Genomic DNA, 24,326 nt, shown 5'->3' with positions numbered 1-24,326 from the left:
AGGGGACTCTCATGGCAGCTCACTGGGTGACATTGGGCCAGTCATTTTCTCAGCCTAACTCACCTCACAGGCTTGTTATCAGGATTACGTAAAGGAGAATGATGTAAGCTACTTTGGATTCCCATTTGCAGAGAAGGCTGGGTATAAAAACTTCACGTTACAGGCCCGTTATGCACATGTTGGATAATGCAATTTCAATGTACTTTTGCAGCTGGATTTTCCTCTTTGAAACAGGAAAATCTACTTATACAATGCACTGAAAATACATTAACATATGGTATGTGTCACAGTAAATGAATGTACAAGTCCATGTACCATGGTCATCTGATTTTTCATCATTTGTGTGTAGAGTAATTCTCAGGTTGCACTCAAAGCATGTGCAGTTGAACATGTGATGATAATGACACATTTATCCATGAACTGGTCCCCCATTTTATTTGTAAAGTAAATGCATGGCCTCATTTCACTATGAACAGATGTCACTTGTACATGTAGGAAGTACATGCATTGACTGTAACATGTGAAGAAAACTAGTATAAAGCACTTAGACCATAAACTGGAGGTTTCATGCCGGGCTGCAGGTTGAAGTTTTAGTCGTGGCAGGTTGCCCCACCTCTTCCTGCATCCACATGGGAAGCATTGGCCCGGTGTGCCTCATCCGCCCCCGATTTGTGCTCATGCACGGGAGCTGGGGCAGTGAAGTTCCCAGTGCATAAGCGGTCTTATACAGTATTTCTTATATCTATACATTGTATATGCGCATGTGTGTAGATTTCTCTCCCTGATCAATGAATGGCATGAAAGCTATCCATTTCCTATCCAGAGTTTCGCCCAGAGTTTTGCACCTGCACTGCCATCATTATCACCAAGACTCTTCTTGCTTTGCATATATGAAAGTGTTTTCCTTGAACTGAAATGTCAGACAGGAATGAGAAAACATACTTCACTTTTATTGTCTTTCAGGCATGAATGGCAACAATGAATTGGTACTGTTGATTCCTGAAACGTGTTGGATGTAAACTCTGCACAGTGAAGGATACACCCCCAAGAATTACACTGGATGCTCAGAAGAACCTCAGAAGGCGAGAGTTCTGTTTTTTCCTCATGATACTGGATGCAGTAATTAAGAACTTTCATTTTTGGTCTCCAATCTTGTTTCAAGTCTGGTGAGCTGTGTGATGCGTTCTTTAGCAGACCAGTAGGTTTCACTTTCTCAACAGGAGTACATTTATATTTTTCATATACTTCAAAAACATGTTACTTGCCTTGTAAATCTTTTTCTATTCTCAAGCCAGTTGAATTTTATCTTATAGCAGTGATATCTTCACACCCAAAAAAAGTTATATATCTTTTTTTTTTTAATGTGTGTTCACATTTTATTTTGGAAAACAGGTGTTAAATTTTTTTTAGGATTTTTAAAAAACAAAATTCTAAAAAAAAGGAAAAAAAAGAAAAGGAAAAAATCCAGTATTTACAAAGATATCATAAATGGCTTAGCCATGCAAAACAAATGACTTTGGTTTTATCCCCTTTTAACTTTGGTTTAAACATCGACCAAGATAATTTTTTGTCCCCTCGCCAAATAAAGCCTTAACAAATGTTGAAAGGACTTTAACAGGATTCTTCCATAATATGTTATACAGAGTTAAATTTATAGGACATTTCATGTATTTAATCCATGCCAATACACTACAGGAAGCTTTTATTTAAGACATCAGTCACTACTGCCCAGACATTTTACATTTTATAAATTTACAAGTAACAGTGTTTTTTCCCTAAGTGGCAAATACATTTCCTAATTTCCGTATCAATTTTCCTTTCCACTAATCTCCCTGCAATCTATAAAACATTGTGTTTTCCTGTCTTGTAAATCTGTAAACACAAACCTGATACTTACTCCTAGTAACTTCCTGCTATGATCAAAATTATCTATTACATTCTTCCAGATGCTATTTTTCCACTAAATGAGGAAACATTACTAAAAACTGTTGTCGTTGCCCTGATCTATCCAAAGGTTTCTTTTTATGCTAACTTTCTAAAAAAATTATCAAGCATAAAACACGTCTATAAAGTTACACTCTTGAATGTAACTAAAGATACATAGATTTAATTTCATTGTTACAATTTCATGTACTTTTTTGATAAATTATGTACCAGTTAAAAACACTAAAATTATCTCCCAAGGTGCAATATCTGTAGTGTAGTTAACAAAAACACACACACAAAAAATATATATTCTATTTTGTGGAAAAATGCAGCTTTGATATGATTACTTAAAAAAAATCCAATTCTGACTGATTTCCTTTTTTGAAATTAAGATTTTTTTAAGGCAGTGGATAACAAAATGTTTCAGAACTAATTCATGATTCCAGTCATTCACACTATATATTATGGAATTGCAAGAACAATTAGTTTTTTCAGAATGCTATCAATAAAAAGATTTTTCTGTCTAAAAAAAGACTTATTAGTAGACATCTGCATACATAACAACATGAATTTCGCTTAACAACCAACTCATCTTTTGGAAATTATGTACATGTTCATTATAGCTGATCAATTTCTCATTATTTTATAAACTATGTAGTGGTTTTTGTTTTTCTAAATCAGACCCTCCCCTTTTTTCCTTAATGGTAGCTGAAAAACAGAGAGAGGTCTCATTTCCCCATAAGGCATTCTTATAAATTAGATACTTGCTGTGCAAAGTAGGAACTTTACTGATAGCAATCAGAATTAGAAATTTACCTCTTTAAAGGGTGTGAAAACCAACAGAAATAAAAACATTACACTATACATCAGATTACCAGCAACTCCCAGAACAAAGCCTTACAGTGTATAAAAATAGCTACGTAAAAAATTTACATAAAGGCAAACCAAAAGAAATTTTCAGTGCAGACATTTACAAAAAAAATATATATATATTCAAACAGAACACAACTTTGTGACCTATTATTATGGCTGCTGCCAAAATTAGTTTGCTTTTTTTGTGTGAGCTTGAGATAACTGTAAATTCCTTTGAAAACTTGGTAGAATGGTCTGTTTAATACTTGAACCATGAATAGCTGTCACATCTTTGTATATATCTTAAATACAATCCATGTTCATGCTTCAGTTGGTCTATGTTTATTCCTGAAATATGAAAAGCAAGGTCAGAGTTAAGATGGAAATGTAAATGTTTCTATATACCATTCCATACTAGTAAGCAAGGAAATGGCTCCTGATGTTATTTTAGTTATAGACATTTTCAGAAGGCAGATTCTTATGAGTCCCTTGTTAGAAATTCTATGTAAAGGTAGGACATGTATCTTTAAAAAATAAATACATGAATCCAGAAGGGAGGACTTTCCCAAACATCCTATAGTGATTTTTAAGGTAATTTTGTGTAACATCCAAATGTGTTTCAATATTTTAAAAGAAATAAAATTAAGTAGGGATGCACATCCATTACTAAATGAATGAGGGGGGGTTAACCTTGAAAGCACATTTGTGTTTCATTTATGTAACATAAAAAGAACCCTGATGGATCAGACAAGTGGTACATCTAGTCCAGCTTCACTTGCTGCAGTGGTCAACCAGTTGCCTTGAAGGAACAACAAACAGGCACAGAAACTCCGTCCCCTAATGTTGCCTCCTACAACTGGGTTTCACAAGTTTACTGAATATAGAGGCTCACTTTTCTCACTATGGTTAATATTCGTTGTTTGACCTCCTTTTAATCCATCTTTGCACTTAGACATCACTATCTTCACTGGCAGTGAATTCCACAACTTAGTTATTTGTTGAGTAAAGTATTTACTTGTGTCTGTCCTGTACTTGTTGCCCATCAGCTTGACTGGGTGCTCCTAAATTTTAATATGAAAGGAAGAAAAAGCTTCCTGTATTCATATTCTCCCCCCCCCCCCATATATATATAAAATTTTATAGACCTCTACCATGTCCCTCTTTCACTTTTGGTCCCCTAAGCTAAGAAGTCCCAGATTCTCTCTTTCCTTCACAGGAAAGGTGCTCCAACCCCTTGATTAATTTCTCCTTGTTCACTTGCTTTAATTTTGTATTGTTGATGCATGCTGCAAGTCAGACTTGGCAACATGGGCTATGGCAGAAATGGAAGGCAATGATCAGGTAGCATGGCAATGCATTCAAGGGGGTGATGAGCCTTGGGCTACCATGGGAAATTCAGTGCTGAGGGTGCTCACCTGGCACTTGTAAAACTTGGCCAGATGCCGCCGCCACCACCACTAAGTGCAGCTATGTGTGCAGAGGAAGAGGAGAATGAAAGCTGTTCTTACATGACAAGAAAAATAACTAAAATGAACATCTGGAATAATTACTGAATCAAATTATATTTCTGTGGCAAAACTAAAACAAAATTGCATGCCTCTATTTTAAAACAGATGGTCTGAGGAGTCTCCTGGCAACTATTGATGGCACCTTAGTAAATACCACAGAACTAATGTGTTTGAAAGGTTATAGCCAAGGTAGTCAATCCCAGGAAATACAAAACAGGTGATATTTGATGCAGTAAGAGTAAATGGAACTGCAAGCCCCTGGAAGAGCTGCAGAAGACATTTCAAATGCTCAGGAGATAGCTCCAGAAACACCAGTTTATTTCATTCAGGCAACAGATTGAAGAAACATTAACTCTACTGAAAGAACAGAAATAATGCATTATAGAATTCTCACCTACCTGGAACTGATGACTGACTCTTTCTGTGTCTCAAGCTTCTGACTTGTGATTGTTTTCTTCTAACTTTTTATTTTCCTCTAGATTTCCAAGATCTTTATCTACATGTTTTGATGCAGTCCTAAAATGGAAAAGGTGCAAGTGTGATGTCTAGCCTATTGCCTTTTAGCTATATCAAGCTATTTGGATCAACACACAATATTTTATCTTGACCAAGGATTGGGATTCTTATACGTCAGATACCATCATGCCACTATGGCTACCACTGGCAAATCATAAACCTTGATAGAGCAATATTGGGTATGTTCTTAATTAAGAGAAGTCTAAAATTAATCTCACTTTAAATTACAGAATTATACTGCCAATGGTCATTTGCGTTTCTTTATATAAGTTAATCAGCTATATTTTTGTTCATGCATACTTGAAAAAATAAACATTTTTATATATCAATCCTTTCTGTGCAATAAGGTATTACTTGCCTTTTTAAAAGCCTATACCACACAGTTGCACAAACTGATAATTTAGAAAGCACCAATTTAAATAATATACATAAACAACCCTTTCTGGATACCAGTCAAGCTGCATATGAAATACACGGGTTTCTATTAAACTTCTGGTAACATTCAGGAAGCTACATGCACCTAGGAGCTGTTTTATACCCTTTGCCATCTAGGCCAAAACTTGTAAAGGTTGCCTGAAATAATTTCTTACATTCTACCGTAGCAGCTTAGAGACCAATAAGATTTTCAGGGTGTAAGCTTTCAAGAATCAAAGCTCTCTTGGGTAGACACCGTAGCATTTAATTGCAGAATGTGAGGAATTATTTCAGCCAACTTTTACATGTTTTGGCCTAGAGGGCAAAGGGTACAACTAATGAGATGGACTTGCCCAGATTTGCTATGGTGATGGGCTGCCATTTTGAAAAGTGAGTTCCCTGCTACCCTACTGTATCATTTTTCCAACCCAAAAAGGCACTGTGTGTATGACTGAAAACAAGTCCCTAGATGCCATTTTGGGTGGGCCAAAAATGACACAGTTGAGAGTCAGGGTCCCTGCCATCTCCTCCCCAAACTGCAGTGGTCCCAACCAGAATCAGGGCCTCACTTTGCAATTAGAGTTCACCTAGAAAGCTTCCATGTCAGAGATGGAATTCTAACCTGGATCTCTGTTTCCAGCTAGTCAAGCACTATGCCACATTCATTTCCATTAAGTCAAATTAACAGGAGTCTTATGGCACCTTAAAAATTAACAAAATTGCATTGTATCCTTAATCCTAAAACTAATTTTTGCTGCAACAGAGTAAGACAGCTATCCCTCCAAGATTATCAGCTGTAATGGGTATAATATTTCAGGATTTCTAATTTCTTTTTTTCAGTAAAAACTGAAGAACCTAGACTTCCTAGCTTTTATCAAGTAAATGGTATGTGTAACTAACAGCCTTGATACTGAATTATAAAGAGAACCGTGGATTATGTTAGAAAATATGAAGCCTACATCATAGCTGCAACTGAATTTCTATTTTATTGATTAAAACGTTTCCCTTGTTGTGTCTTTTCATCACTTCCATGGGCCTGGGTTTTAGAATTCATGTATATACTCAATGTTTTTGACTGCACTGAAAGCATTCCTGCTATGTTGAGGTTCTGTTACTGGAGACTTAGTTCCAAATGTCTTTGTTTTGTCATCCCCAATAACAAGCATGTAACTGGCTAAAATTATATCAAAGGAATTTCTGAAATGAAAACCTGAGATAATGAATGGCTAAGAGGCTTAAATAAAATTGCAGAAAATTGGAGTTGTATATGTGAAATGGTGGGAACAAAACAAATGAAAATACAGGACACAGTTGTGATATTCTGTTTTATAAATAAAATAAAATAGTAATACATGTATTAATACTGAAAGTGATGGCCAATTTGAAGAAAAAAAACTTTACTGAGAGCAAAACTTAAAAGGTCAGTTCAGAGGTGATTCTCCCCTCAGAAATATCAGCTAGAAATGCCTCCTTGGTTTTTTTTTTAAGAGATAATTTGGACAGACTACTTGGAAGGACAACAAAGGAAAGAAATGCAACATAATCCATCACAAAAGAGGCAGTAAGTCTGAAGCAAACTGTGTCTCCTCGCTATAATGTTGGAAGATCAATCAGGATATATTACAGTTAACTTAAACATTAGTTGCTATAATTAAATATAAATAAAATGTCAAAGATATTACTGAAACATGTCTTGGGTTTTCCAGACAGTAGCCCCTTTTGTGACAACACAAAATATTTTGTCCTTAGTCAATATTATTTGTATTTTGTAATCCTGTTGAAATTCACAGCAATCACAGTTTTCTACAGTATATACCAAAATGCATCTCTGGCTTTGTATTTCACTACATTAATGGAGAACTGATCATTTCCAGTAGTGTCACAATAATTATTTTCACAAGATTTTACTTGCCATTAGACATGTTGTTCCTAAGGAAAATATTTTGGAAGGTATTTTCAGGATTTAAGAATGGGGCATTACAAATAATACTGGAAACAGTCTGACTAGAATTTATTAGGAATAAAATATGATGTGTTCTGATTGCTGTCTCTCTTTCATTGTGTGGTTATGTTAAAGCTGCTACGTGACTGAGGTCTGAATGCTGAAACAAGCAAGAATGCATTGACCAGTTCCTCACATCTATTTCCTTATGGGAGGTCTTTGGGGAAAACAGCAGGGGGGGTGTAAATGACTGATAACTCCAGTAGATTTAGGATGGTGTAACTCTGTTTAGGATTGCATCATAAATCCTTCATTATGCAGCTGTGTCCAAATTTATCCCTCCAAGCTGTTTTTTGACTAAAATATATTTTGGGAGATCTAATCTACCTATAATTTTTGGGATACTATTTAAGACCTTTGATTGCAGTATTTAAGGGCTTTGTTTATACCTCTGTGAAGTGTTGATAAAAAATAAAGAACATACATTCCTGTCCAGGACATTTTTTAAAATGATGCCAGGAAAATACAATCAGGATGGTAATTGAATTTATCGATATGGAAAAAATTATTTAACATTAAAAATAAGTTTTAACTTACTCATCCAGCAGCAACAAGAAGATGGGGGGGGGGGGGCTTGAACCCTCTTCAATAATTAAAATTGTTATAATTTGTACTAGAAAATAAGTGAATACTCTACCTGATGCATCAAGTATGTTATAATATAGCCTCACACTTCCATTTTTCTGTGCTAGCCCACAACTCTGCTAAGATATTTTTTTGTCACTGTATAATTGCAGAAATCTCTTAGTGAGAAATAAACATTAACTGTGAATGATTAAGGCTACTGTGAGAATGTTTCTAAGAACTTTGTGTGTATAGCTGCAGTTCCCACTTCAGGCCAGACTATAGGTATTTTTATCCCGTGCATTTGACAGTCGCTCTTCAGTCATAACCTATGCCTGCTCCCTTTCCACTAAAGATGACAACAGTTGTAATTCAGATTGTACAAACCAATCCAGATAAAGATTCTGTAGGAAGATTCCTGGAGACATTAGAAACTAGTGAATTTTTTATGCCAAATATTTGTTCCAAAAACTTATTAGAAAATAATTGCTGTAAGAGGAAAGCTCTATAAACAAGGCTGCTGAATTGAGACAAAGTGTGTCTCCAATCTGGTCAGCTGCCTGGGTAGCTTCTCTTCATTCCATGCCTATTTGACAGGGAAATTGTCTTAAATATAGGCACACACCAACACAACAAGAGGATCAAGTGAACACCTGTTTGTGTATATCACCACTTTTTCTTAAAGTGCATGCTATTTGCAAGGGGTTATTAGGAGGTGCTATGCCGAATAACTTGTTTCCATTTAATTAACTGCTGGGGGTTGGACCCAACCTTGTTATCCTAAATGGAAGTGGCTTTCATCTACTGAAAAGGGGATAGTTTTTGCTGATTCAGTCTCCTACATTAGACTGTAGCTTTTTCTGAAAACCTCCCAATCTGCAGAAGGATTCTTTCACGGAACATCTTGGACTGGGTAGCAGGAAGGATGTTTTTAATGGAAATCTGTAACATTTGAGTAGCCTTCAGGGTCATTTATTTATATAAATAGAACTCTTGTTACAGGGATGACAAGACCATAGAAAAATCTACAAAACCACAACACACATAAGAAAGTAACTTTCTTGCCTCGGGAGGTTTTGAATGTTCTGTGCTGCTTCCTTCTCAGACTCTCCGTGGACATCCCTTTGGGGACAGAGATTATGTGAATAATTTGTTCAACTGGGTTTCAAAAATTGCTTGAGGGTGATCTGTGGATACTGATATTTGTGATGGGGAGGGGAACATAATATTTTGGTAAGAAATTTTAAAAAGGCAGCATTCTGTTTCTATGGGCATTAATTTTTACTGAAATTCTTATTTTATCATATACGTTTCAAACTCTTTGCACCTCTCTTGCCACAGACATAGTATATAATATCTTTTTGCTAAGAAATGAAGGTCACCAACATTGACAATTGAGATTAGGTTTTATTTAAATGAGTCTGGTACAGCAATGACGTACCAATTAACAACAAATTGTTGCCACTAAAATATGTCTAAACACTGCCAGCTTCATCTTGAACAATAATTTCATCTTGAATAATAGCTGTTCCCTTTCTTGTATGACTCTGATCCACTAAGACACTATTTTCATACAAAACATAGTTTCCAGCCACGGAAAGCCATTCTAGCAATAGGAATTGTGTAAGGTTAACTTTGCCTACTTGGGACTGTTATATAATGCAGCCCCAATAAAGTAGGCAAAAAAATGTAGACAGAAGGGTCTGCTAACATGATTCGTACATTAAGAAAAGATTACAGTGCATGAAAAATAGTAGAACAGAAAAGAAATAGGTTGCCAGATTCTATGTCTCCATGTAGTCTCTCTGCAGCAACAATGCCCAGTGTTGTGCCCATTTGCTTCTTGGAAAGTTTTGGGTCACTGGAAATTCTGAATATCAAAACACTGAGTTCATATGGGGCAAGTATCTTACATAATACACAAACATTTTCATGTCTCTGTGTTTGGTACTATCTCCCTATGGCCAGGTAGCCAGTCTTCCTAATATTATATTTTGTCTATCTTCTCAGGGCAGGTGGTGCTTCAGAATAGCCTATGAAGTAGCATTTTTGAATTTGTACCAAACAAGCACTTAGAAGTAGTTGTTTTTATCTTCACTTGGACTGGGAACCTTCCAGCAATTTGTGACTACTTCACTGCCCATGGCAGCCATCATGAATTCAAAAAAGTATTAAAATTCCAAACTCTAAACTAGGCTGAGGTCCCCTGTTGAAGGGTGCCTGTAACTTAAATATCTGAAACTGCCACTAGAAGAAGAATTACATAGTCATGTATTTCTGAAATTATACAATTGGACCTCTAGAGAGAAAGGTATGAGAGGAAATAATCCTTAGGAGATTTTTTAAAAATATGGGAACATGTACTATAAAAGGTGAAGGGATGCATTTCTACAGCTGGAAGCCACTTTGGCTAGCATTTAGCCAACTGGAACTGGCAGATATAGTTATGTTACAAAACATTAAGAAGCAGCAGTGGAACAGAAGAGGAAACCACAATTTTGGACTTACTGTGACTGGGTTTCTTGTCTAATAGGAAAAGAAAAGGATGCATTTTATGGAATGCAAATTAAATCAGACTGCTGCTTTGAAGAGTTGCAAAGTTCCTTCCTACTTCCTTTTTCTTTTTGCTGGTCTAACTCCCCTTTTGTAAGGTGCTAGGATGTGGTGATGTCTCTTTGTAGTGTCCATTTTGCCCAACCCAGTCCAAAGAGTCATACAAATTCTCCAGTTGACTGTTACTGGGAATGAAAAATCTCAAGCAGGGCAGCTGAGAAGTAAGCTCAAAGAGGAAAATATCAAGTAGATGTAATCTAAGCTAGGGCTATCCCATAATTCACATATAAAATGTACTTATTCTGACTTACTACATCCCCTTACCTGAAATCTTCCCATTGACTCTTAACTTCATCGAAGCCTGCGAGTGAGTTTGTGAAAAACATATGTGAGTATACTAACTGTGCTTGAACATGACTATGGGTAGGATAAAATAAGAATATAAGCTAATATAAGAAAATTAAGCTTACAGATTTCTCAAGAGCTAACAATTAAAGCTACCCATGTTCCATAAAAGTGGACCTAGAACAAATACATATTACTGGATAAAAGAATCTGATTATAGCATGGAAAAAAAAAAAACAAGAACTAGTCTCAATGCCTGAAAACAACATATAATACTGATTTCCATAGCTGGTAAATGAAACTGAGATTAGGGTTGGCTGTTGGCGCTCGAAGCTGAGATATATAAGGGTTCTAAGCCCTAGAGTACAAATGCATGTTGTAACTGAAACATCTGGCACACAAGAGCAAAATAAACTGTAAATTGCTCAACCAAAGGAGCATTCTCAGAATAAAATCAGAAAACAAAATCTGAAAGTGCCTTTGTACTGTGCTTTTCACTAGCAGATCCATCCACTAAGGTGTAAGCAATTCCATGAGATGAGCCAGAATGGAGGGAGGAGAGAGGGGTCATAAAAGAAGATGAAGAAAAGATATTAACATGAGTCAGGTCGTGAGTAGCTGGATTAAAAAGTTGGAAGAATCAATTTTTAGTTCACTTGCTGCTTTCTTATTGTTTACTGAAGAACAAGACCCTTAAGGCTATAAAAAGCAGTGGTAGCTGCAGTAGAAAACCTTACAAGTCATGTTTGGTTCACTAGGTTTAACTATTATAAAAGACATAATAACTAGAGGAGCCAACTTTTGGGAAGGCAGAATCAGAAGTCCTAATATCTTTCTTCAGACAGTAGGTGGGAACACATTGCAATGCAATCAAACTCATAGTGGAGGACTCCTATTGCAAACAGGTAAATGTAGCATATTCTACTAACATTCTTTGAAAATGTATCATTAATCAAACAATCACAAGTTCTCACTACTCACTGGGGGAATATAACTATAATGACTGATACTATTAATAACTGATACTACCATACCTTCTGCTATCTAAATATAGCACCAATTTAATATAGCACTGTTATTTAGAGAAAAAAGTGAACAACCAAGTAACAACATCATGACTCTCTGTTAGTAGTCAGAGTGTTATGCTAGCCATAAAGCTGATACCTCTAATGAGCTTCTGTGTATTCAGGCTCACTTTAGGATAGGTGTGGGAATCTGATAACTCGCTCACATGATGATTAATTACAACCTAAGGGTATGTATTTGGCTAATGCAAGCCAAAAAAAATCTATATTTTGGGGGTATTAAATCAGCTGGATTGTTTTGCTATGTTTTGGCTATCTGAAAAATCCTGAAAATATTTGGGTTTTTTTTTGGACCACTGGATAGCCCAAGTTGATGTGCATTTAAAGGGCTCTCTGATTCTTTAGATGCTTTTAGAGTGAACTCTCAGCTTGGACAAGAGTTTGAAGACTCTGTGAGTCCTTTAAATGCCTTCTGAGCTCACATGGTTGGGGCTAGTGCTAGAAGGTGATATGGGTTCCCCTTGGCACTGGTACTGAACATCTTTCTTTCCCCCATGCTGCCCTCGCAAGGGCACTCCTGTTAAGATTTTTGTGCAATGCAATTGGGTTTTAATGTGGGTTTTATTGTATTTTATTGTATGTATTTTCTTTTATATGACCTGCCACGAGCTGATTTTCAAGAGCAGTGGGCTATAAATCCAATAAATAAAATAAATAAATAAATAAATAAATAAGCATGTCCTGCTCTATGTTGCAGAAGACACTTAAATTTTAATGGGACCCTGTTAAAAGTTTAAATGCCCTTTTTTCTCCCATTGTAAACAATGGATTATGAGGGGCCCTCTAGACTTTGAACCACTGGTCCAAACTTTTCCAAACTCGGAGGGGGGAGCTGTGTAGCAGCACTTGTAGCTATGCTGCAAATTTGGTGCCTCTGTCTCAAAACACAGCTCAAAAAGAGCCCCAGAAACCCCCTGATCACTTCTCCATTATAGCTTATGGGCACCATTAATTAGAATGGTGCTGAAAAAAATTGACACTCCTGAATATTTATTGTACTGCATTTACCATACCGGTATTGGTATGGTATTTTTCAGGTTCAATATACACCTGTATTACAGCCTATGGAAACCCTCTTTTCATTGACAGCTATTAACTCAGGAAATGTAATGTGTGTCACTATATGAAGGAAGTCTCAAATAATAATACTTAATAGTACGTAATGTATTCTTCACTTTCAGCAATTTCATAGAATCATAGAGTTGGAAGGTGTACATCCAGGATCATCTAGTCCAACTCCCTGCAGAATACAGGAAATGCATAATTTGGCACAATTTGAACAGAAAACTGTTCATATCTACAGGTGTGCTATCTTTAAGGTAACACTTCTTCCTGTAAAAACAATATTTGCTATATAAAACTAGTTCCTAGAATGCTGCCGGAATCCAATATGATCAAAGAACAGAACTCAGGGAGAGAGTATGCAGGTAAAAGCATGGGCCTGTACAAGGGAGGATGGCTAGATACCTAACAGGTGTTTAACAGATGGGAAATTAAAAGAACTGCCATTTAGATAATATATAAACAAGAATATAAACAAGAACATAGATTTCTCTTCATTCCAAACAATGGGTTCACTAGGGATGGGGCTTAGTGTACACCCCATTGTCCAAATGTTCTTGAATATGTCATCCCCCCCCCCCGACAGTTCCATGTGAACACTGGTAAATACATGGGACTTAGGACTGGGAGAACACAGTTTACTGTTACTTAAATTTTCAGAATGCTATATAAACTGAGTGAAATAAAATATTAATAATGTTATCAGTGAAGCCTTACTTTGATTTCTTCATGTATAGCCAGTAAGCAACACCAGCAACCAGAGCTGCTAGAAGAAGACCAACCACGATTCCCACTATTAGTTTTGCCTGGTCATTAACATTTTCCCTATTATCATCTAAAACAAAAGAAGAAGAAAACAATGAAGTGACTTGACTAAGCAAAGTATGGAAAACTGCCTATAGATCATACATATCTCAAACTAATTTTTCAATCACAAAGTTGATCAAGAAGAGAAACTGTGAAAGCATGCACATTTGATGATATAGATAATAATGCAATTGGCTGATGTAAGCACTTCACAGTTTGTGGGAAAACCTGCTTGGGCCAGTTCATGAGTTTTCCAAAGGAAAATGCCAACAGTGTTGTTGGCTAGCTCAGAGCAGGCTCCTGCAGTGGGAAGCTTGAATTCTCCATTATAAAGATTCAAGTGGGTAGCTGTGTTGGTCTGAAGTAGCACAACAAAATTTGAGTCCAATAGTACCTTTAAGACCAACAAAGATTTATTCAAGGTGTGAGCTTTTGTGTGCATGCACTTCCTCAGACAATGGATGTACAAATATAAGGAGAAAGAAAATTAGAAGCAAATTAGTAAACAGTGTTATCCAAAATATGCAGTATTCTAAATGTGCAGTATGATAATCCCTTGCTAGAAAAGCTAATCAGTCTTTGGGTTCAATTGTCATTCACAAAAACATTGGGGGAATAAAACTGTTAATGTTAGTGATTAATGATCCCTTTTCCATTGCCTCAGGAAGTGTGCAAGCACATGAAAGCTCACACTTTAAATAAATCTTTGTTAGTCTTAAATGTGCCATAGGTCCCAAATTTAGCCATTATAAAGCAAGATATTCAAGGGTATTCTGACTTGTGTCAGAGAGAGACCAAGAAGACAGTGAGGATAATAAAAGGTGCTCAGGCTTCCTATTGTAGGAATCTGACCAAGCTATCCAGTATTGTTAATAAGTCCCTCTTTGCAAGAAGCCTGGGTACTTCCCACCCCAGCATGAAGCACAACAGCTCAGTGAGGGGTGGGGGAGAAAAAGACTGCCAAGGCACCCAGACTAGACCAACACAATCATGGAGAACATGAAAGAATCCTGCTATGGCCAGCTTGCTCTTTTTCTGAGTGATCATGATGATGGTGGTGGTTTTACCCTCTCTAGACAAAGAAAGGGGGGGGGGGGGGAGAAAACAACCTAAAAATTGAAATAAGAGCCAGAAAGTTAAAGAAATTCAAATTTAAGAGCTCAATACCACTGTATCTCAACATATGATGTGTGTTTTCCAATACAGGAAAAATACATGTATTAAAACCACTTATAGGCCCATAACACTGGCTCCATACCACATCTGTATTATATTTCCTTGGACCAGGAAAGGAAGGTATACTATAAGAATATCATTCCAGACACATGTACTTAACCAGAGGAGGAGTTTATCTATATGCTGTTTCTGAAATTATATCTCTGTTTTGTGTCACAGATATTGATTATAGCTAAATGTTGAGTCCAGTGGCACCTTTAAGACCAACAAAGCTCGCCTTGATTAAATCTTTGTTGGTCTTAAAGGTTGCTACAGGACTCTGATTTTATTGTGCTACTTCAGACCAACACGGCTACTAATTTGAATCTACAGTTTTATTTAAGGTATGAACTTTCCTGTGCATGCACGCTTCCTCAGATACATATACTGATTATAACAATTTCAACTTGGTCCAATTTTTTAGAAACTATTGCATTAATATTGCACTGTCTGGAGTCCCTGTGTAATTATCATTGAAGAAGGCCATTTGGCTGAAATGAACATAGTCAGAGTTGCATAAAGTCCATATTTGATTTAATTGTATGATTTGATTCTGATCTGAGTATTATTTGGGACTATAAGTAGTTTTAATTCTTTTGTAATAAATACATGTATTTTCCTATATTTGGTAACATTTTTGTTATATAGAGATGCAGCAGTACTGGGCCTTTAAATTCAGTTTTACCCTCTGTTCTCTGCAGCTGTCCAGGTGCTAGAATGAGAACAAAGGGGCTACACAAAAGAGCAGAAGATTGTTGTAGCACATGGATTCCCTGTTTCCATCCCTAGCATAAGAACTGCTGAATAGTCCAGTCCCTACAGCAGTTTCAAATTTGGAACTGACTTCCAACTACAAGCGCCACCAGACAATGTCCTTGGCCCACTTTCCTGAATCAGAGGGCAGGTACAACATTGGACAACAGTGCTCAGAAGTGCCATAGGTGGCATGTCAAAGAAGTATAGGTGGCTTTGAAGTCACTGAGTTAGTATCACTGCATTAAACCATTTGTTCCACATCTGTAATAGTTACATTTCAGTAGGATAGCAAGAATGCCCATATGTCTATAACTGATATAGAATGACTATACAAGGGATCATTCCCTGAGTTTCTGTAGTAAAGATTTATATTTAACAGTGAGATTGCTTCTGTGTTTGAAAACCTCTGTTCCTTACTCCAGACCTAGGTGGGAGCATAAAGCTCATGTGCTACTGGAGTAAATGACGTGACATATTCATTCATTTTGTTCTAGTACAATTACTTGTTAAGATTGAGGGAGAACCTAATGTCCTTTCATAAATGTGTCTTTATCTCTGATTATCAGTTCCATAAATTTCAAGGGTACCATTTTTTAAAGATGTACTACATCAATCTATTTCTTTATTTTTATACTATTATTTATTTTATGTTATCCTAAGGGAGAGGTAAGTGAGAAAAATGCATAAAACATTTTTGATTGAACAGTGCTGAATAAGTGTCTTCCATTTTTATAGTACTTACTATTTCTTTCATCTGGTTCATCAGATTCTGGAATATTTACTGAAAAGAAAAAAAAATAGACCCATTGATATATGAAAGTCACCTTCAAAAGTTTCAATCTTCTGTGATATTTAACAATAAAAGATCTATTTTTCAGCTGGGACAGAAGTGTTCATACTTAATGCAGCATCAGCCACACAACAAAATGATTAATCTTATTTCTTTAGGCAGCAATCCTTACTTTATATCTATAATGCATCATATGAAAGAGCTTTATTCCAAAAATGACAAGTTTAATCTCATAAATGCTTAGTCAGAAGAAATATTTATGTGTTACCCTTCCTGTATGCTGACTTTTCATCACTTTACTATTGTAGACAGATCTGATTAAACTTTAGCACCCTTGGGTGAATTCAGGCAAATGCTTCTTGATCAGTGCATGTGATGGAGATTATAAAACAAGCTGAGAAGGGCACCACATCATTTATGGTAAACATCCATGCAGTCCATAATACAATCACAACCAGACAGACTGTACTCCTAACCAGGAAGGGGGGGGGAGGTTTGAAAGTAGATAGTATAATGGTGTTGCCTCTAGGATTAAAAATAAAGCTCCCTAACCTGAGTTTGAAAATAAGATGATTTTTTTGTAGTCAAGCTGTTTATTGTGCAAAGTTGTATACGTATGTTCTATCCACATGGTTTCCAACCAATTTAAATTCTTCTGAAAGAGTACTACATGTTATGAATAATCAAAGTTGTACCGGGAAAACTATGATAATTCTTTCTGTTGATACTCATTATAATTGTGGCAGACATATGGCCAGTAAGATATTTGATTGATTTTTTTAGGCAATCCTGTTGCCTAAACTATTTTCTGATAGTTCAATTATTTTTTAAAAGGTAGCAAAAGTATAGCAAGGGAGGTTAACAAGAGCCAAGCACCAACTCAATCCCTTCTGCCCACCCACTTACAATCTGTCAAAGTTCACTGTATGGGCTAATCACTCAGAGCTAATCTCTCTGGGGTCTGTTCCTCAGCTGAGGGCTATGAAGTTTTCCTTTAGAAAACAAAACCAGGTATTTCCCAGTACTATAGGAACTATGAAGTTCTCCTCTCTGCTCTCAGCTTTCAAGGACATCTCTTGCCTGAATTTTTGACTGGCATTTGGACTTTGCTGAACTTTACCTTTCTGGAATGATTACCATCTCTTTTTTTAAGTTCTTCTTTCCAGTATGAAAATACTGTAATGTAACAGTAACAGCAATTCAAAACAACTAGATAGCACAGAATCTACACCAAATGCAGGCATGGATGACTTGAAAAAATCTACTTTTTATCCACTCAGAAAAAGGCTTTTATTTTTATTATATATTTAGCCTGATGAAGAGCTTTGGTGACCACAAAACTGGCACAACATTTTCTGTAATTTTGGTTGGCCATAGTAAAAAAGCATGACAAAGACTTTTTACAGTGGTACGTTGCCATCACATATACACTGTTTTGGAAGTAAGATCTATTACACTCAATAGGATTAATTTCTGAGAAAAAACACATGATAGAAAGCTACCAGTCAGCAGAAGACTGTCAGATAGATGTAGCCAAAATTTCTGTAGGACAAGTTACTCACACAAAAACATCTATCGATCTATGTCACTGAAATGCTAATTCGGTCTTGGCCCAGAACATACAGGTAGCTGTCAAATTACAAGGCTATAAAAGTAGCAGTGATAAAAGCAAACCCAGCATGGAAGACTAGCGGTATAATCCTAAATAGAAATGACATCCATTTAAGCTTGGTGCCTTGAGTTGGCTTTGCAAGTTCTAACTCTACTTTGGATTGTACTTTCAGACAATTAAACATTCCTAGATTCCTTGGCATAGACTCTTATTAACTAAAGTATGTTGGTACAGTCAAACTCATTTCACATTTTGGTCATCTTCCAGAAAGAGGAACAAGTGCCAGAATTTACCATGGCAACCCAGTTCTGAGGAATAAACTGCTAAAGTGTTTGCTTATTTCTTCCTCATTTTTGTGTGCATACAATGAAACAACTTGGAAAAACAAGATTCTGGCACAGAGCTAGACATGAGAAAGCAGAGGTGGATATTTTGTGTGAAAGTAGATGGAAACAAGGAGTCACCTATATTGTTCTTATTTTTTTTTAACTTTTTGAAAAATAACCATACTTACTAGCAGATACATTCAAAGATGTTATGGTTCTTTCTAGCTGATTTTCTGCAGTACATGTTAAAGTAACATTTTCCTCAGGAGCAATTATGATTTTACTGGAAAATTTGCCATCTATATATTTAGTCTCCTCTGTCTGTAAAATTAATAGTGGTTATGAAAGAACAATAAATCTCTAAAATCACATCAAAATTATCTATTATATATAAACCTAGTTTCTCTGTATCCTTAAGGTTACGTGTATAAATAATACATTTACAAGTACTGGGGCTTAGGTTTCATTGTTCAACATAGATTTAATATCTGTCTCTTGCAAGGAATTTGTAAAAATCCTTTGTATAATATTCAGGCATATATATTTTTCTATCACAATGTTTTTGCTGCATTCTATCATTAGTTGATTATTGTTAGGTATTCAGATACATAAATGAAGGCTAGTACTGCCCCAATGTAAAATATATCTGCATCAAAGGTAGTAAATTAAATAACCAACATAGTTCAATGGAGAGAAAATCTTATAACTAATACTTCTAGGTGATTGATTTCTGAAAAATGCCTTTCAATTGCATTTACAAAACAATGAGAAAATTACTTGCTTTATTAATAAGGCTTCCAATGCCAGCGGCTGTCCATTGTACAGCTGGTTTGGGATAACCTTCCACATGACATGATATTGTTTTAAATGTTCCATCTGAGCTGGTTTTCTTTGACATTTTGATCTGAGGTCTTCCTAAGGAGGAAAAAATTATCAAAGGAACAAGTTGCATATTTATTTTCTAAATTTGTATCCAACTTATTCCCTTTCTACCAAAGATTCAAAATAATTAGCAAATATAAAAGAGTTAAAATTAATATTTAAATGGGATTTACTTAATTGCTCCTTGCCAAGCAGCTGATCAGGTTTGGGGTCTGCTGGGCTGCCCAGCAGCCAATACACCTCACCAAACAGCGGATCATGCAGAGAGCAGGATCACTGCAAGAGAAGCTTGGGATCTGGATGTGTGCATGTGAGTGTGTGTGTGTGACAGAGAGAGAGAGAATGAATCCTTGTATGCACAAACTCTAAAAAGGCTGACTTTTCCCCTTTACCTCTTCCATGCATGTTGGCCAGCCACACCTATACTTCCACATGCCTGCAAAGGCCATGAGTTGTGATAGACTGCCAGGGATTGGCACATGTGAAGTTTCCTAGGAACCACTCCCACATTGGGACTCCTGCAACTTGGGCATTCAGGGTTGGCCTTGTTAGCCACACGTAGACATATATGGATTGTTCAAATAGGACAACATAGGGCTTCCCCATTTTGATTTTTTTGGACCCGTTAAACTGCCAGAATAGCTCCCCACAGAGTAATCTAACCCGTGTGTCATGAATGGGCACAGTGATGATTGGGGTTTCTGCAATATGCCTGGTCATGGAGAAAGGATACCTCCTGCATGATATCCAGCTGGCAGGTAGGGTTGCTGCTTCTTCTGGACCTTCTGCACATCGGATGGTAACTAGAATTTTCTCTGATCCAACTCTTAATCCTCTTCCACAAATGATCACTTCTTTTGTTTTCTCAATGTGTATGTATTAGTTTAAATTTGTGTGTTTGTATGTTAAGGACTTCTTATTTTGTTTTAGTAAAAAATATCTCTGCCTGAGATATCGGGTTAGAAACTCCCTCTGTATACAAAGGTGGAAAATCTTGCTTGTTGCCCCTCTCGCAAAACTGTCTCCTACAATTTCTAATTCTTATCATAAATTCAGGAGACAGGTCTATTTCAGGTAATATGTTGGGTTGCTCCAATAGCAGCCATTTCAGTGCACCAGTTTCCTCCACTCCCTCTGGAAACAAGAGAAGTGAACCAGCATGCTGAAATGGCTTGCAGCCATATTAGACTGACAGCTGGGCATTCACACCCATTTCCTGTCAACCTAAAATTGCAGTCACTAGAACCCTGAACTGAACTGGAAAACATCTATGAATGGTCTGGGGGCACTGCCTCCTTCGGACCTTGGTCTGGGAGTACAGACTTGTGAAATTTTGTGGCATTTTTTGGTTTGTGCCCATCCCTACTCAAGTATGTGAGGTTTTTCTCAGCAGACATTTCAAAGTTTTGAAAGCAATATGGAAATTATAGCCAATGACATCACATAATAATCTGCTCACCATTACCTTCTACTATCAGTGTAAGTGTTTGCCTCTTCTTTAACCCTTCAACCTCCTGTAAGGTAGTTTCACAGATATAATTTCCTGCATCCTTATAGTGTAAATTTGAAAAAGATGGACTTGACCGCATTCTGGTATTATCCTGATAAAAAGTACCAAGTGAAAATTAAGTACATTCACAAATTTAAACAGGGTAGACTATAGGTTTCATTAAGTTACTTCAGTTACAGAAATTGCTTTGCAGCTACCACCTTTTTTATATTTTTAAAAAGTGACTTTAAAAAACATTTTTTTATTAAATTCCATCTCTTCACCTACATAAAGAGGTGTGTTCGCAATTTCTTGCACTTTCCTTTACAAAAATTGCTTAGCTGAGCATCCTCTTCTTGGCTTCCAGTATTCTATCTCATTCAACAGCTTTCTTTATACAATCAGCTCATCATCACTCTTCTGGCTGTGGTGCAGGCCCATGAAAAATGAAAAAGTTTTCCCTCTATACTCACCACAGCTGTTCACATATCTAGTGTGATTTTGCCTTAGAATCACTTTCTCCATGCAAAAGTAAAGAAGATAAAAATGCACAACTACCTCCCAATCCCAGACAATGACTCAACAACTCATGGTACAACAAAAAAGCAATTCAAAAGATCTTTACAGCCCCTGCCATTAACTTCTGCATTCCATCAAACCCCTTGCTGTGCAAGGCATGGCCTAGATGAGGACACTGTTCGTTTTTACTAATTCTTCAACAGGACCAAGGTAAAAAGCTGAACAGCTGGGTTCATTCTTCCCTACACATTGCTCCCTTCAGAACAATTCTATTTACTATTGAAGCTGTGCATGGATTTAGGATTTGGGACACTTAATTACTGATGTAATTAATGTAAAGCTACTTACATCCAAGAACTCATATATATATATATATAATACCAATGCCTCTGATCACTTCAGTGTCATTAAAAGGTATATTTCCTCCATAAAACTTTATTCAAATGGATGATATTTTTGAAATCTATATATTCCATCAATTATATTTATCAGTTCTGTTGAATGATCTCTATATTTACTGATTTATTTCTCCCAAGATGTAGGATAAAAAAGGTTAATTGTGTGTGGGGGGTGTTAATTGCTAATTGCTTTACATTGTTATGACTATAGAAAAACAGGGTAGGATGTTTTGAGATAGCACCTATGGATGACTTCAAAATTCAAATTATTAATCATCTGTATTTACAACTTCAGCTTTCCATTCAAAGCTTACATTGTTTTCTCTGATACACAAATACTAAATGTAGTTCAAATTAATTAGTTATGCTTATATGGCTGTGTTGTGTTTTATTATAGAGAGATAAAACTGGTCTTTATGCAACATTAATTATATTCAACCTGATTCACAATGCTTCTGTATGAAGGAGCAATGATAACTGAGTTTCTTCCTTAGGTGTATTTACATGACACTTCAAAGTAATGACTGCTAAAAGAGGGGTTAAGGAAATACTCCTGATTTTGTATGTGTATGTTCCCTCACAGCTGAAGAAAAGCATATGTCTTTTGTCTTCTGTTATCTGGGTATTAAAGAAAATGAGAATTCACATTGGCATTCGTCCTGCTTCTTCATCTCTTCCAATCCTCTACACATTCTTTGTTTCTGGCAGTTGCTGGGCAGCAAGATTGCACAACAAGGCTTTGTAGGAAAGCCTTTGGATTTAAAACTGTCCAACAATTTCAACTATATCCTCTGAATAAATATTGTTACTTTTTCTTATAAAGTCTGAAGAAACATGAAGACAAGAGACATGAATGCATTTACAAGTAATAGAAACAGAATTAAACAATCCTTACCTTCAGCCAAAACAGAGTGGCATTTCTACTAGAAGAAACTGTACAAGACACAGGTAGTGCCTCTCCAATCTGTTTAGTAACCGTACCACTGGGTATAAGGGACAAATCCAAATCTGTTGGGTGGGATTGGAAGAAAGCAGAAACAAATCAGAACTGTCTAAACCTTTAATTAGAAAGAAGAGAAAAATACCAGTTAAAGCTGTAGTTTCCAAGTCATCATTTTATTTATATAAGAGAACTGAACATATTCTCAAGAATATCTCAAGTGCTAGCTACTGAAATTATTGATAGCATTAAACAAAGATAACATTAAAACAAAGTATTATAATTTTATTTGCTGAATCATGTCAAAACCCAAGATAATTTATTCAAATAATGAGAAAAAAAACAGTATGGGAGGAAGAACTAAGTACTGGCAGTAGTACAAATATTTAAAATGGCCACTGCCACTGCTCACACACGAAATAAATCAGAGATGATGTTTGAGGGTTTTTTGGCTGTTTTCTAAGTAATGGTACAGATGAAGAAGATTCTGTTTTAACATGTTTCTCTACTATAGGGATTTAGAATGAAAACAATTTTTAGTCCTGACTGTATTGGCAGAGCCTTTATAAGTGGTTGTACCCCCTGCTCATTGAACCTTGCCTGAAAAGAGGAATCCATAATCCTGATGAATTTAGAACTTTAGATAAGATCCTTATGTTTAATTTTATTTCTTGATCTAAAAAACAACAAAGCGTCACAGTACATTTTTTTTCAAGATAACATATGCGACAGATTACATGAATCTGATAAGGTGGATGCTAGTCCAATGGGGGAAAAATTTCCACAATACATTTATGTCAAAATTTCAGAGTTTAAGGCTGTTGGATGAATATTTATATTCATAGAATCACAGAGCTGGAAGGGGCCTTAAAGGCAATTTAGTCCAACCCTCTTCTAGTACCACCGATTAATTATAAAAGTTGGGAAAACAGCTAAAATGTTCTACTGTGTGCTTTGGTCTCCTTTTCTTCATGTGGAACCACCCAGCTTTGATACTATAGTCATAGTTGTTTTTGAAATTCTAGGTACATACTGTTGGATGGACCAATTTTTTTAAAAAAATATTTTTTATTAAAGCTGCTATTAGTAAGAACAAAGATAAAATCTAACTTAAACCATAATAAAACAAAGTGAGAAAAGAATAAGACAGAAAATGTAAAAAGAAATATAAAGAAGCTTCTAATTTTCTCCATATATATGAAAAAATTATAATACTCTAGTTACAAACATGAAAAACCTTCCTTTTCTACTTTCTAATATTTTTAGTCATTGATTCCACAAATCAATGCTTCATTTTTTTCCATTTCATGCAAAATTTCTTAAAGGATTTTAGTCAGTTATAAATAATATATTTATTTCCTCTCTGATCAAAGTAAGGTTGGCTTCAAATTCCATCAACTTCCATCAACTCCTCTTTTGTGAGTAATATTGTATCTTCCCATTTTGTGCATATAACAGTCTCATTGTTGATGTCATGTATAAAAATGCGGTTTCATTACTTTTTTCTAGCTGCCCATCAATTAATACCCCCCCAAAAAAAGATCATCTGGTTTCAATTGTACATTAATCTTTAAAACTTCTGTATCAATGAATGTATTTGTATCCATTTTTTTTGGCTTTATTACATATCTATCATAAATGGTGACACATCCCTCATCTTGTCCAAATTTCCAGAATATATTCAAAATACTTTTGAACATTCTAGCTAATTTATCGGGTGTTATATATCAATGGTACATCATTTTATAAAAATTCACCATAAGAC

At 35.9% G+C, this 24,326-nt stretch overlaps 1 protein-coding gene across 3 annotated transcripts in view; it reads right to left on the bottom strand.

Moving 5' to 3' along the window:
* Positions 1-929: 929 nt before the first annotated feature.
* Positions 930-24,326, bottom strand: part of ALCAM (activated leukocyte cell adhesion molecule) — a 156,878-nt gene continuing 133,481 nt past the window's right edge. For 2 of the 3 annotated variants that reach the window (XM_077342136.1, XM_077342137.1), the window contains exons 9-17: positions 22,517-22,629; positions 20,681-20,816; positions 19,111-19,248; positions 18,522-18,650; positions 16,348-16,386; positions 13,545-13,662; positions 8,848-8,904; positions 4,685-4,802; positions 930-3,126 (exon numbers count right to left, since the gene is read on the bottom strand). In XM_077342136.1, coding sequence (XP_077198251.1) covers positions 4,715-4,802; positions 8,848-8,904; positions 13,545-13,662; positions 16,348-16,386; positions 18,522-18,650; positions 19,111-19,248; positions 20,681-20,816; positions 22,517-22,629 — 818 coding nt within the window. In that variant the 3' untranslated portion in view covers positions 930-3,126; positions 4,685-4,714. The remainder of the gene's footprint in view (positions 3,127-4,684; positions 4,803-8,847; positions 8,905-13,544; positions 13,663-16,347; positions 16,387-18,521; positions 18,651-19,110; positions 19,249-20,680; positions 20,817-22,516; positions 22,630-24,326) is intronic. The other variant, XM_077342138.1, reaches the window with a different exon arrangement.

This window comes from Paroedura picta, chromosome 6, assembly GCF_049243985.1.
Source record: "Paroedura picta isolate Pp20150507F chromosome 6, Ppicta_v3.0, whole genome shotgun sequence".
Classification (NCBI taxonomy): Eukaryota; Metazoa; Chordata; class Lepidosauria; order Squamata; family Gekkonidae; genus Paroedura; species Paroedura picta.
Note: the sequence above shows the minus strand (reverse complement) of the source record. Positions and strands in the feature narration are given on the sequence as shown.